This window comes from Poecilia latipinna, unplaced genomic scaffold, assembly GCF_001443285.1.
Source record: "Poecilia latipinna isolate Pla-1442-1.1 unplaced genomic scaffold, P_latipinna-1.0 Scaffold628, whole genome shotgun sequence".
In the NCBI taxonomy this organism is placed as follows: Eukaryota; Metazoa; Chordata; class Actinopteri; order Cyprinodontiformes; family Poeciliidae; genus Poecilia; species Poecilia latipinna.
The window spans coordinates 241926-257286 of record NW_015113244.1 but is presented as its reverse complement, the minus strand read 5'-3'; the positions used below and the strand labels follow the sequence as shown (position 1 = coordinate 257286).

Below are 15361 nucleotides of genomic sequence, written 5' to 3'. Positions count from 1 at the left end.
ATAAGGTTGAGAAATAATAAAAAAAAAAAAATGGGGAAAATTTAAACCCATTTTGTCCCTATTCTCAAGAATCACTTAACTCCTGACTTGTGATGTATTTTAGTTATTTAGTAACTAATTATTGATGCCATCCTTTCTGCAGCCATCAGGGAGAAATACAGCGACTGGACAGAGTTCCTGGTTCAGGACCTGACCGGGTCCAGAACGGCGCCGGCCAACCTGCTGGAGGGGGTGAGTGACTGTCCACCCATGATAACTGCTCGATTATGACATCATCAGGGTTTAAAACACCTGATCAGGTTGAATAGAAAACATTCTAGTCACTTTTCAGGGATTATTAAAGTTTAAACACGTAAATAAGCAAGAAGTCCTGATGTCAGCAGGACCCAGTTCTACCAGCAGAACATCAGAACCGACCCGTACTGATCAGAACCGACCCGTACTGATCAGAACCGACCCGTACTGATCAGAACCGACCCGTACTGACCCAGTCGTTGTTCCTCCAGCCGCTGCGTGGGAAGAACACGGTGGATCTGATCGTGGCCGGCTCGGTTCTGGAGCTGCAGAATCTTTCGGACCCACTGCTGTACTGGCCGGTCCGGGTGATCCAGAACATCGGCGGCCGTCTCCGGCTGCGGCCCGTCGGACTGAGCGAGCGGCACCGGGCGCAGGACACCTGGCTGTTCTACCTGGACGTGAGGCTCCGCCCCCTGGGCTGGGCCCTGGAGAACCGGCTGACCTTGGAGCCACCCACAGGTCAGAACCGGATCAGAACCGGGTCAGGACCGGTCCGGACTGCCGGCTCTGCACCTCGGCTTTGTTTGGTATGAAAAGGTTTTGATTGGATCGTCAGACAGTGACCTGTGACATCATCCTGCTTTGCCCAATCAGAGCTCAGGCCGTTGCTTAGCGACCGTGACTGGCAGCAGGCGCTGCAGAACGCGCAGGCGGACGGACAGAAGGACGCGGTGCCACTGGAGGTCTTCAAGGTCAGTCGCCATGGTTACCGCTCAGTCATGTCGGCCATTTTGGGAAACACATTTGATTCTCAGAAGACAGTTTAAGAATTTGTTGAGATGCTTTTGTTAATCCTTGTGAATAATTATATACATGCTGATAAGGAAGTGGTAAATCCACACAGTTCTGGCGTCTTGATGTCCCAGACGTTTGTTTTTCCTCGTTTTGGGTTTCCTGAATTCTCCTGTGTGCGTCATTAAACATGTGCTAACCCTCTGGCTGTTGCCATGGTTACCAGGACCACGCGGACCTGCCCAGGCACGCCTTCAGGACCGGGATGAAGCTGGAGATGGTTTCTCCGTGGGAGCAGCTCCTCATCCGGCCCGTTTCCGTCACCAAGGTGAGTTAAAGAGGCGCCCTGATGCAGCCATGCCGTGCTGCAGCGCATGCCGCAGCTGCCTCCCAGGCTGCGCTGCAGGATTCTTTGCATGCTTCTGTGGAGGCGGCCTCCTTCCTGACGTCGTTGGATTCCAGAGAATGAATCAGGAGGAAAGTTCTTCTGCCTTTCATCGTTTTTCCAGAAACGTCCTGTGACTAACAGACACGTCTCTCACTTTAACACGACGCGATGAGTCCCAGGTCACACAATCCAAGTTACTGACACAGAAACAGGATATGCTAGTCATGGTAAAAACAATCAGAGCAGTGAAACTGATCCCACTCCTGGTCCAGAGGAATTCAGCTGGAGGGAAAAGTCAGATTAATAATCCTCAGATTAGCATAAACTTCATAATCTAGGAATCTAATGTTTCCAATCTCTGAAATTTATCCTTAAATTTCCTTAGATGCAAAATCGACCAAGCAAGAGTAGCAATAGTTTATGAAAGTTAGTTAGATTATTTGGATTTGCAGTAGCAGTTGCCGTGACAACGGCTTGTTTTCCTGAGGTTCAGGAAAAGTCAAAAGTTAAAACACATTAGGACACATTAATAACGGATTAAACTTTGGAAACGGACAGACAGGAGCTCCTGCTGTGTGAAACTGAGATAGGAATAATAGAAAGATGGCCACTCTGAGGTAAAAATCAGAACCCAGATTAATAAACAGAGCTTCCAGTCCAGATGCTCTGAGAAATCCCGGTTCTGCTTCCTGTCCAGGTCTACAGCGACACCTACTTCCAGGTGACCTTGGATGACCTCTGCGCCGAAGCCGCGCCCCTTTCCGCCGTGTGCCACGCTAACTCGCCCGGCATCCTGCCGGTCCAGTGGTGTCTGAAGAACGGCGTGGCGCTGGAGCGGCCCCGGGGCTACGAGGGCCCGGACTTTGACTGGGCCGACTACCTGAAGCAGAGCGGCTCCGAGGCGGCGCCAGACGCCTGCTTTCCTGATGTAAGGACGGGAATATCGGATCATGTTCCCTCATATCATCAAACATTTCTCACTGGGAAATTAAAACTAACTCTAAATTATTATGAGAAAAAGCAAAAGATGATTCAAATATATTTTTATTAAAACCGTCAGGGAGAAAATAACAGAACAGCAGAAACATTTGTACAGGAGCTAACTAGGTAGCTTAGAGCTAACTAGGTAGCTTAGAGCTAACTAGGGAGCTTAGAGCTAACTATTTAGACTAATTATCATTTAGTTAGATGCTACATATTTAGCGTGCTAACAAAATAATTAGTTTGAAGCTGTTCTAGTTAAATACTTAGCTTGTTTATGAAATATTTGGTTTAAAATTGTGATATTTATGAATGAATGAATGACATGGTGAAAAATGAAAACCGTTTTTCTCTCAGGCTGAATAATCTGAATTATTGCTGCTCATTTCTGACTCTTTATAAACTCCATGTTGAGCTGCAGTCGTAGTGTGAAATGAAACATAATCTAAATATGCCTGCTGCGTTAAATAATTCAATTCATCATATTTTATTTTTAGCTTTTCTTGCAGGGTAACGTGAAGGAAAGAGTTAAAGTTTTGATGCTAAACAGAAAAAACTATTTTAGATTCCTGCTGTGAGAGTTGAACTAACCGCCTCCTCTGTGTGTGTGTGTGTGTGTGTGTGTGCCAGACTGGACACACTCGAGGCTTTGCTGAGGACATGTGGCTGGAGGCGGTGAACCCGGCGCGGCCGGAGGAAGTGTGTGTGGCCCGGGTCAGTCGGGTCCGCGGCCGCCTGCTGTGGCTGCGGCTGGAAGGTATTCCCTCTGCTCTCTTGCCTCTGGAGGAGGAGTTAGAAAAGATCCGTGACAAACAGCGCCACCTGTCTGCAGGCGTGCTGCAGCCGCAGTCAGAGTGCATCGTGGATGTGGAGTCCATGGACATCTTCCCAGTGGGCTGGTGTGAGGCCAACTCTTACCCTTTGACCCCGCCGCTCAGGCCCGTCTGTACGTACCGCCACAGTGACGCAGCTGCAACCGTCGCATTAAAACGACTGTTTCTGTGGCATTAAAACGTCGAATCCTCGTTGTGTTTCTGTCGTCCTGCAGGCCAGAAGCAGAAGAAGATCGCCGTCGTTCAGCCGGAGAAACAGTAAGAAACGGCGCCATGTTGAAAAACGTTTCATCAGCTTAAAGACCGGTTGGAGAAATGAGGCAGCCGGGAAACAAATACAAAACTTAAAATACTTTGAAAACATTTCTGGATGTAATTTTAGGAAGAATCCCAGGAAAATTAATCATTTTAGGTCAAATTGAGTCTAAAATTATTAAAATATGTCAACAATTCATTATTTATGCAGTTAAATATTGGATCCATTGTGTTAAAATGATGTTTAATTATTTCAGTGTTTAACATTTTTGGTGTTTTATTCCAGCATTAAATTGTCACCAGATGGATCCCGTGGTTCACATTTAGCTTTTTATCTCATCATTATTATTATTATCATTATTATTGATTTTCTATTTGTAGGAGAGACACGCGATCTTGGTCGCCCCTCCCCCACTGCTTTCTGACTTGTTCTGTTTTTTGCAGGTCGGCTCCGCCGGCCGAAGCGCCTCCTGTTGTCGCCTGCCAGCCCGTCGCCATGGATACGGGTAATTAACCCTGTAATTAATGTAACAAGTTAAACAAGATCATCATCCCTCCACTTCCTCATGAATATTCATCAGCCTGGGTAATCGGTGGGCGTGGCCTCGGCTCTGGTTCTGTCTTTACTGGTCCAGTCCCAGTTTGGGTTCAACCAAGTCAACATCTGACTGGTTCCCAGTACAAGACCAGAAGAGCCATCGATTACTTTAACGTTAGTTTGTTTCTAAATAACTAAATTTTACTTTATCTGGTCATTCTTAAAAAAATCGATGGAGAAAATAAAATTGTTGCTTTTATTTTTTGTTTTCCATTCGTTGAATTTTTTAAATTATTTTTCTCATCCTTCCATTGATTTTTCCTTTTTTGTCCATCAGTCCATCATTTTTCACTTTTTGCATCCATCCATCGATTAGTTATTGATTGTTTTGGTTTTTTCGACCTTCCATCCGCTCATCCAGGATTTCCAGGTTTTCCTGCTGATTCAGGAGGAAACGAAGTTCAGCCTGAAACACATGAAACTAAAACCCTTTAATATCTGATTGGCTGAATGCATGCTAACCTTCTGCTAACGTCCGTTTATTTCCTGTCAGCCACGGCGAACGGACGCTACTGCTGCTCCCGGGTTTTCGTGAACCACCGCTGCTTCTCGGGGCCGTACCTGAACAAGGGCCGCATCGCGGAGCTGCCGCGCGCCGTGGGGCCCGGGAAATGCTCGCTGGTGCTGAAGGAGGTGAGCCGCAGCCGACGGCGCCGCGCTCAGCCACAGTTCCCCCTCCTGACCGCCGTTTGTGTTTGTGCTGCAGCTGCTCAGCATGCTGATCAACGCCGCCTACAAGCCGGGCCGCGTCCTGAAGGAGCTGCAGCAGCTACAGGAGCCTGGATGGGACAGCCAGGAGGAAACGCTCAAAGCCAAGTAGGACAAACTCTCAGCGCCTCACTTCCTCCCCAGTCAGGCAGGGTTTGATGTTTGGGTTTGATGTTTGGGTCAGTCACATGCTTCACCTTCCTGCAGTTCAGAAAAACCTGCTGGAGGAACCGTTTTCCTCCAGAGCGACGGCACAGCGGCACAGGAAATCTCTTCTTCATCTCATCATCCTCAGTGTTCTTAAAGGGCCGGAATGCATCGATAAAAGCAGTTAAAATCAATAAAAAGCTGCGTATGGATCCAATAATCTGAAAACAAGTCAGATCCTTCTGGACTCCTCCACTGTTTGGGGATTTTCTGATTTAGAAATATTTATGATAAATTTTGATATTTACGTTCATGAATGACAGTAAATCAGATCACAGACGATAAGGTGACATCAGTAAAGCTGAAGCAGCAGTGGAGTAGACGGAAGATGCACTGCCCCCTGCAGGTTGGAGTTAGCATCACTTCACTCCAAAGTTTTTGACCATTTTTTAAGGAAATTTCCAATAAATTCTGTTGATTTTACCTGAATTTAAAAACTGAAGTAAGATGGATGTAATTCAGCATCAAACAGATAAAAACGGCTTTGATTTGATTGATAAAATATTAAAGTACAGAACTTTAATCTCTATAGTGCAGAGGGCCACATGAGAAGCTACAGCGGACCAAATCTGGCCCCAGGCCTCCAGTTTGGCACATGTGGTCTAGTTTTACTTTACTGATTAAAGAGTTCTAGTTTCATTGTCAGATTATTTCAGTCACAGCATAGCTGAAATAATCTGACAATAATCTGTAAACAACCTCCTGAAGCTTCGTCCCAGTCGTTTCTCTGAGCCGTTGATCTGAATCAGAGGTTCCTCTCGTCTGCGTCTGTCCTCAGGTATAAGGGGAAAACGTATCGCTCCACCGTCCGCATCGTCCGCCTGGCCGAGCAGATCCCAGATTTCTGCAGGAAGGTTTGTGTGAAGCTGCAGTGCTGCCCCAACCTGTTGGGCCCCGACCTGAGGGCCGACAGCTGCCCCGAGAACTGCTCCGTCCAGACCAAGACCAAGTACAGTGAGTCTGCAGAACCCGGCTGCAGCACCCTTCTGTCCTCTGCTGCAGCACCCTTCTGTCCTCTGCTGCAGCACCCTTCTGTCCTCTGCTGCAGCATATTACTACGGTAAGAAGAGGCGGCTCCCCAAGGCGGTGGGCGGAGACGAGGCCAAGCCGGCGCGCCGACGGAGGAAGAGGAAGGCCATCTTCGTCCAGAAGAAGAGACGCTCGTCCAACATGGACTACACCGCCGCAGGATCTCCTCAGGTCAGAGGAACCAGTTCATCTGCAACGAACTGATTCACTGAAACGGATTCATTATAAACGTTTGAATTCACCTTTTATTTTAGCTTTAATTATTTACAGTTTGCTATAAAATCCAGATGTTTTACTTAAGACACACCGTTTACTTTGTAAGCTACTGATAAACCTGGACATTTGAAGTCCATCTGACATGATGATGTCATTAAATGCTTCTTAAAATTATGAATACAAAAATATGCATCTGTTCAGAAGTTACAAATCTTTATTTGACCCAGATTTTCACTTTATACATTTTGTGAAGCAAAAAAGCAGACTACATCATCATGTAGGAATTTGGGGATTTACTATAAAAACATCTTTGTAAATGAAATCTAACAATATTTTGAACCAAAAGGGCTTAAATCTTTAAGGTTTGCCATAATTTCCCCCATTGGAAATGAACTCAGGATGGAGCAGATTCCCTATCAGCTAAAACTGCTGAGTCAGATTGTTCAGCTTCTGACACTGTTGGTTCTGTTATCGCTCGTCTGAACTTAAACAACCAGACAGTCACAGTTACTGCCGCCTCACGTTATTCACACATTCACCAGCTAATGACGGAGTAAAATGTGATTTCAATGCTTGCACTCGTTTTGTGCGTTAAGCTGAGAAAGCACCAAGCAGAGAAGAGCATTTTTATTTTAAATGAGTTGAACTCAAACGTTTCCTTGGATTGTTGCTGCACTTTAAGCAACCTTTGCAGGAATATTAATTCATGAATTATTGATATAAATTAATCTCCATCATGTCTCTATCTGTATAAAACTGAGGTTCTTTAAAATGACCTGCTGGTACTAGAAGTGTCATGCTGTGGGCTGTGGAGCTGAACTTTAACCCTGATTTCTCCTCCGTCCCTCAGGACAGCGATGAGGAAGAGGAGGAGGATGAAGAGCTGATGCAGTCCTGCAGCGAAGGCAGCAGCTCCGAACCGCGAGACGACCAGACCGACGCCTCGTCTGTGGAGGCGACCGGCGGCGGCGGGCGGCCGCGCCGGGCCGCGGCGCTGCGCAGGGCCTTCAGCGCCGCGGTGAGCCTGAGACCATTGATCAATGGATCGATTAATACCATCAATCATTTCCATCGTTTTGTTTGCTCTCAGCTAGCCACTCTTTAAACTTCAGTATTTCAGTTTATTTCTAATTCACAGAAAATGTCAGACCACTAAAAAATAATCATTTCAATTCAGCCTCACATAATTCCAACAATCAGTTCAATTATGTTCAGTTTTTATTCTAATTAGTTTAAAAGTGTCAAGCAGATTCCATCGAGTCGTCGACTGGCAGCAGTCAGTCCTCCTGGCCAGCAGGGGGCGACAAGGCGCTTTACAGTAGCCCCTCATACTGGGCACAGAAACCTCCAGCAGAACCAGAACCGGGCTCAGTGCCGGCGGCCATCTTGGTTCTTTTAGTTGTTTTGTTTATTTAGTTTGAATTTTTAAAATGTTGCTTAAAAAAAGTTTATTATTATTTTAGTTGAAAATAGTTTAAACCAAAATGTTACTGCTTATGGCAATAATTCAAATTTATCATCCAGTAACGGTTGTTATGGTAACAGGCGTTCGGATCGTTTGGCTCCGGCCCGTTCGGCGCCGCCCACCAGCCTCCAGACGGGCGCCGGCGTTCGACCCGATCCCTGTCCGCCTGCAGCCACAACAACAGGCAGCAGCACAAAGACGTCAAGGTGAGACAGAGACGCCGACCTGCAGGTCCGGGTCGAACCAGAACCAGAACCAGAACCCGGCAGTCAGAGTCTCGTTCTGATCCGTTCAGGTGGAGGAGGACGGCCAGCTGGTTCTGGACCGGAACCCGCTGGGGTGGAGCGTCGACGAAGTCGTCCAGTTCATCAACTCCACCGACTGCGCATCACTGGCCAACATCTTCAAGGAGCAGGTACACACACACACACACATGCACAAGCACACATATGCACACACACACATGAGCGCACACAGACACAGAACGACTCGATAAATTATATGTTATAAACCTGAAATAAATTTCTGCATGAATAATCTGAACATGTAATACCACAGATGGCCACTAGAGGGCTGACATGGTAAATCTGAGTCGAAAAAACTATAAAAGAAATTTTGAATAAAAGAAACATGACAGACCAGAACCGAATGACAAAGCTTAGAAAAAAACGCTGCGGCGGCCATCTTTACTGAGGTAACTGAAGCGCTGCGGCGGCCATCTTTACTGAGGTAACTGAATCGCTGCGGCAGCCATCTTTACTGAGGTAACTGAAGCGCTGCGGCGGCCATCTTTACTGAGGTAACTGAAGTGCTGCGGCGGCCATCTTTACTGTTGGGTGGTTCTGGGATCGTAAACTGTTCACCAGGAATAAAAAACATTTCTAAAGGTGACATAAGGAATGGAAACAGAGGAAGTGTGTTTAACGTGTCCACGTTCATGCCGCTAATCTGAGCAGAATAATCCCGTGTCTGGATTATGAGGCCTGTGTCCTGTGGTTTGCAGGACATCGACGGCCAGGCACTGCTGCTGCTCACGCTGCCCACCGTCCAGGAGTGCATGGACCTGAAGCTGGGCCCGGCCATCAAGCTGTGCCACCAGATCGAGCGCGTTAAGGTCGCCTTCTACAAGCAGTTCGCCTGAAGCTGCTGTCGCCACATTACCACAACAAAATAGTTCATTTCTGTTTTTGTTTGAATCTGTTGAACCTGAAGCAAAAAGAGGAAGAGACGATCGCTCGAAGGATTTATTTTGGTGTTGTTCCTGTTCAGTTTGCTCTGCCGATCTGTGAAGAAATGTTTAATTTCCTTTTTATTTGGAGGGAAATCCCGGCTTATTTCTGTTCGTCTGATTGGTTCCCTAAACATTTAATCCTAAAGTCGTAAGGAGTAATATATTGTGAGGTATTTATTATTTCCTGGTATGTAAGGAGAATCTGGAACGCTTGATTTACTGCACTCTCTCCTTATTGTTACAGAAAAGAGAAAAATCATCTAAGCTATTTTGTGTCCATCTATGCAATTGTGCTGCAGATATTTTTGATAAAATAAATTTCTATGGATTTGTAGTTTTAGCTGTTTTTCTATGATGCGTGGGGAAATGATTATTGATGCCATTTTAGTCTTTATTTACCTGAGCAGTTCATTTTATAATTGTGTTCTAGAAACAAGAAAATCACCTTTGACCTTTCCAACAAGGTCAAAGGTGATCTGACCAAAGCTTCTGGCATCAGACTTTCTGTGAATTGTACGATTTTGTTTATCTGCTGTGAAAAAGTGAGGTTTTGTTTTTCAAATTCATATTTTGTACCATTTTATGTATTAATTTGTAAATGTCAGTTTCAAACTAAATATTTAAATAGCTAAATATTTAGCTTGCTAACTAAATAGCAGCTGACACTGATAAGTCACACGAAAAGTTTATATCAATGTTCGCAAGAACCAGCTTTTATTTTGGTAGTCCACTTCCGGTTACTGGCAAGTAAATTTGCATATTAGCGAAATATTTATCTGGGATCTAAATATGTAGTTTGAGGCATAAAAATGAGCTTTCCAATGAAATATTTAGCTTCTAACCTAATGTTTAGTTTGGAGCTCTTTAGCTTAAAGCTAACTGTTAGCCTCTCAGTCAGATCAGACCAAACTGAAGCTAAAAGCTAACTGTTAGCTTCGCAGGGAGCATGGCGTCGTGTTGTTCTGCTTCAGTGGAGAAAAACTCACCAGTTTCTAACTTCACGGTCTGAGGAGGAGGAAGAGCCGAGGTCTGCTGGTTGGAAAGCCGAACGCCTTTAACCTTTAACCCTCCGTCTCTACGTCACTGATCTGTCTGTGATGTAGATAATATGATGTAGATATGATGTAGATAACATGATGTAGATAACATGATGTAGATAACATGATGTAAATAACATGATGTAGATATGATGTAGATAATATGATGTAGATAACATGATGTAGATAACATGATGTAGATAATATGATGTAGATAATATGATGTAGATATGATGTAGATAACATGATGTAGATAACATGATCAGCAGCTTTCTGACATTTTCAATCATTCTCATCTCAGAGGTGCTGAGAAAAGTATTCACAACCCAACAGATTTATTCAGTTTTTACTTTTTTGTCACATTTAAATGTTTATGATCATCAAAAATATGTTGATATGAAACAAAAATCTGAAAAGAGGTTAAAAAAAAAAAGGTGCGATCCCTGAATGGAGTTCATCTGTAAATTATTGATCAGTCTAAAACTAATTGAGGATTTAATCGATCGTAAAGCTGCAGAGTTTCAGGTCAGCGGTGAAAGAAGCGAGTCGGTTAACCAGACGGAGATCTTGCTCTCACTTTCACACACAAACCATCACCTGAAATCTGGGTCAGACGGAGGAGGAAGAGGAGCAGAGTGACGAAGAGGAGGTTCAGACAGCCTCTCTCTGCTGGTTCCAGTTTCTCTACTGGGACCAAACTGGTGGAAATCTAAAACTTTCCGGCTGCTGCAGGCCGAGGAGCCCTGACTCGGGTTGTGTCTGAGCTGAAACCGACACTTTGGTTTTATGGAGTTTCACATAAAAATGGGTGAAATGTTAAAAAAGTTTGTTCGTCTGCAGGAAAACTTCATTCTGAGGTTTATTTTCCATAAACTCAAACTTTACTCCACATGAAGGAATAATTATTGCTAATCTTTTTCTTTCTTTCTTCCACAAAACACAAAATCTTACCAAGTTTTCATCTAGTTTTTCCTGCAAATATCATATTCCACTGAAATAACTGAGAAGTTACTGTTCAGCAGTAATTCTGGACCTTCTGGTTCCACTGACAGATTTTTCACTTATAATAAAACATTTTTCAATCTTAAAAGTGAAAATCTGTCAGTTCTGTCATCAATATTAAGCAATTGACTCAAAACAAGTTCCTGTGTTTGCTGAAAAGTTATTTTTAAGTAAATTTAGTTTTATTTTTATTGCACTGAGACGTGTGCAGCAGAAACTGTATAAAATATTTGGTTTCATTTGGATGTTTTCAGTGTTTAGGTCAGAGGTCAGAGGATCCTCTGGATCTTTGTTTTCAGATTTAAGATGCTCGCTCATTCAGTCCCACAGCCCCATGCTGCCTCCATCGTGCCTCCCAGTGGAGTTGGCTTCTTCAGCAGACGTTCCTCTGGCTCCAGACGAACTCCTTCCTGTGTCACGGCGACTCGGTGACCTCCACTTCCTTTCTGCAGGTTGTTTGGAGGGATTCTGTGAAAACAGAGTGTGTTTTCCAAAAGCATGTTTCTAAATCTAAACACACATTTTGTCTCTTTCATTTCAGTGCAGATGCAGAGGGAGGTGATCACAGACTCAGAGGGATCAGACCGTCGTAAACTGGAGAAACCACAAGACAAAACAAACTGGGAGAGCTGGGAGAGCGAAACCAGTAAACTGTCAGAGTAAATCTGCGGTTCTTCTTCCTTAAGGTTTTCTGGTTTGTGTCAGAACTTTTCTGTTTGTTGACTCGATGTTTTGAAGCTGAACTGATTAAATGATTTTTTCTCCTCTGTTCTGATTCTAAACTTTGACTCGTTTCTCCTCACCTGCTCACTTCCTGCGGCTTCGCCGCTCGCATAAAGCTGACTCACTTCCTGTCGCTGCGTTTCACAAACCGCTGCGTTTGTAGTGCATGTGCTGCAGGCTGTGTGTGTGTGTGTGTGTGTGTGTGTGTGTGTGTGTGTGTGTGTGTGTGTGTTTCAGCTGGGAGATGAATGTCTGGGTTTCATNCATCTGATCCAAACTGCAGGGCGGCAGCTGATTGGCTGCTGGTTTCCATGGCGCCGGCTCTCAGTCCTGTCCTCATCCACTGAACAAAAGATTTTTATAAAACATAAACTCTTGAATGCAAATATTTAAATCTTAATTCTCATAAAATATCAATTTTTAAACAGCAGATTCATTTAAAACTCATCACAAATTAATAATAATAATAATAATAATAATAATAATAATAATAATAATAATAATTTGGCTGCTGTTGTAATTACTTTTTAACAAAGAGTTTGCATGTTTTATATTTATGCATCTTCAGATTTCTGCATTCAGTTTCCCTGAATATCAGCAACCTGCAAGAAAACTAGAAAGGAAATATTTCAGAGATCAAATAAAATTTTAATCAAACATAAAATCATTTATGCTGTTGCTTTGCAGCAAGAAGGTTCTGGGTTCAATTCCCAGCCTGGGTCTTTCTGCATGGAGTCTGCATGGTGGGTTTTTTCCAGGTTCTCCGGTTTCCTCCCACAGTCCAAAAACACGACTGTCAGGCTAATTGGCCTCTCCAAATTGCCCCTAGGTGTGAGTGTGTGTCCTGTGTGTCTCTGTGTTGCCCTGCGACAGACTGGTTAAAGCTGCTAGAAAAGCCTTCACCAGAAACTCTGAAATTTTCAGATTAATTTCAAAAATTTTCTACAACAAACATGGAAATTTTTTGAGTTAGAAAGTCTTAAATATTTGACTTTACTCAGAAAATCTTTGTATATTTTTCTTGAGTTCATGAGTTTCCACTTTTCTCCTTTTTCCATCTCTTCTGTCCCGGCTCGCCGTTGTATCCTTGAGTTGCTCTCTCTTTAAATCCGACTCATCTTCCTCTCACACAAGTTGCTTGTTTGTAGTTTCACATCGGCCCCGCCCCTGAAAATGTTGGGAATCACCATGGCAACCAGCAGAGGAGAAAACTTGCACCTTTTTAAAATATGTTGGGATTCACCTGTCATCCCCTGTTCCCCCAGCATGATGCTGCCACCACCAGCATCATGGTGGCAGCATCCTGACTCCCTGATGTTATCATCCAACAAAAACAATGAATGTGAAATAAAAAAGTTAAAGGATGAAAACTCTGAAACATTTTTTATAAATAATAAACTGCAGAAAATAAAACCTGCAGGAATCAGGACGGTATCCATGGAAACAGCAAAAAAAACAGAGACATGATCAGAAAAATGAGAAGCAGGTGAGCTAATCAGACGACGAAGAACAGCTGGGAGAGAAAACAGGAAACATTCACATCCAAATGATGAGAAGAGGAAGAGAAAAGGTAAGAAACTAAAACCTGCAAGAGAAATCAACTGAATGTGGATTATTTTAAAAATATTTGTCAAATTTTCCACCACGTAATCCATTTGTTTAGTTGTTTTAGTTTATTTCTATTATTTCTCCTGTTTTAGCTTCATAATGAACATGAAAACATTTTATTACAGTAACTGGGAAGGTAGCAGGATTAGAATGAGCATTCACATCAGGAGTTCACTGCAAACTGTTAATTCAAACTGCAGCGAGCAGAGGACAGCGCCCCCAGCAGGCAGCGGCTGGACGGTCCATCCAGCCGACCTGCAGAAAACCCACAAACCGCGGAGCCGAACCGAGGACAATCAGAGACAGAAATGTGTTAAAGTTCACAGCAGGAAGGAGTTCATAGCCTCATTCATTCATCAGCCGCAGCAAAACTAAGAACGAAAAATATGAGAAGAGTAGGAAAGAGTAATTTAGGAAATATTAGAATGCAAATTAAAACTTAAAATAGAAACTGCCTCATATTTTATTTGCTTTGAGGCTGAATTAGTGACAGGATTAATCAAAAGTTAAAATGAATTTTATGAATAAAATGTGAGAGAGTTTCTGCTCTGGAGAATCATCACATAAACCCAGAAATGAACATAAATATGTCTCATATGTTTAAATTACATTTTTCCTTTCCGCCTGTTTCACTCGGACTGAAAAGGTCATAACATGAACGGTGGCGCCCCCTGGTGGAGAACCGAGGCAGCGGAAACGGCCACAGCAGCAACATAAAATGAATAAACTATAACTTTAAAACATCTATGAAATGCTATTTAAACCTGCTGAGATTACTGGAAGTAAAACGAAAACCGGATTTTTGGTATTTTATTTATTTTTATTGAAAAAGTGAAAATAAATTGCAAGCAGGGGAACAAACAGGTTTGAACTTTTATTACATCAAACTTAATAGAAATTATGTTTCCAGTCCGCTTTACATTATTAAAATAATTATTTTATGTTTTTAAAGAAGAAATTATATTTATTCAAGCACCAAATTTGCTTTATATGTGGAACAGAGAGAAAAATATTTAAATCTTTTCTGTAGTTTTCACTTTGATAAAAACTGACTCAACATTTAATTTTATTATAGTTTCAGTTCACAGAAAATAATCCAGACAAGAAGAACTCAACAAATTTAAACATGAAGTGAAGAATCAAATATAACAGCATAAGCAGCCATATTTCATATTATTTTCCAGTTTGATTCTAATTAAACTGAATTAAATAAAATTCAGTTTATAATGCCTATTATTTGTTAAAGGAAGGATGTGGCGACAGTGGGGAGAAATGATTCCTTAACAAGATGAAACCAGAACCAGGATGATCGACCCGTTAAACACAGATTACCTGAACAGAACCAGGATCACTTTCCGAACGATCAGCTCAGACTCAGATTTAATGTGAAATCAGCTTGCCGTAACGTCAAATCCCTTATGAAGCTCAGAGCCATAAAGCTGTAAACTTACTATTCTGCCAATAAATACAAAATATAACAAAAATCTGCAGGAACATTTTATGTTTCACATCCATCCATGGAGCCCAACTCTGTAACAAACACCTAACCCTGTCAAAAACAGATCATATTTAATCTCTTGTTAGTTTTTGTTAGTTTTTATTAAAGGCAGAAACATAGATATGCAAACCCAGCGCCACATAAGAGTTTTGTTTCTTATGTTCAATAAATTTAGGTCATAAGTTTAGTTTCTGTTTCGATGTGAAGCTTGACTGAGTGTTGCGTTTAAAGACTAAAGGGAGAATTTGCTGCTCTTCGCTTAAAATCTTAATCCAGCCTCTGAAAAAGGTTAAGTGCTAAAGTTAGAAAAATAAAACCACAAAGTAATTTGTGGTTTTTATAGATTTTTTTAATCTATGTTTGTTTCCGTTAATAAATAAAAATATTTAATTCTAAATTAAATTTTACGGCGACCCGCGTCTTCGATCGATTTTATTTTATGTAAACACTCACAGGGCAGACAGGAAATAAAAACCTCCCTCTTTCTCTGGTCTAGTTTAGATGAGAAGCGGTGGCTGGAGGTGATAAACATTCCTACGGTCCGTGAACGCGT

General features: G+C 42.7%; 1 protein-coding gene across 8 annotated transcripts in view; it reads left to right on the top strand.

Annotated features, from left to right (window-relative positions):
* Positions 1–9274, top strand: part of sfmbt2 (Scm like with four mbt domains 2) — a 33821-nt gene extending 24547 nt beyond the window's left edge. For 7 of the 8 annotated variants that reach the window (XM_015043371.1, XM_015043373.1, XM_015043372.1 and 4 more), the window contains 17 exons: positions 143–231; positions 507–756; positions 892–989; positions 1256–1357; positions 2115–2345; positions 3029–3155; positions 3231–3344; positions 3447–3489; positions 3931–3992; positions 4578–4717; positions 4791–4900; positions 5778–5953; positions 6048–6199; positions 7095–7262; positions 7790–7915; positions 8005–8124; positions 8713–9274. In XM_015043371.1, coding sequence (XP_014898857.1) covers positions 143–231; positions 507–756; positions 892–989; positions 1256–1357; positions 2115–2345; positions 3029–3155; positions 3231–3344; positions 3447–3489; positions 3931–3992; positions 4578–4717; positions 4791–4900; positions 5778–5953; positions 6048–6199; positions 7095–7262; positions 7790–7915; positions 8005–8124; positions 8713–8850 — 2246 coding nt within the window. In that variant the 3' untranslated portion in view covers positions 8851–9274. The remainder of the gene's footprint in view (positions 1–142; positions 232–506; positions 757–891; positions 990–1255; positions 1358–2114; positions 2346–3028; positions 3156–3230; positions 3345–3446; positions 3490–3930; positions 3993–4577; positions 4718–4790; positions 4901–5777; positions 5954–6047; positions 6200–7094; positions 7263–7789; positions 7916–8004; positions 8125–8712) is intronic. The other variant, XM_015043376.1, reaches the window with a different exon arrangement.
* The last annotated feature ends 6087 nt before the right edge of the window (positions 9275–15361 follow it).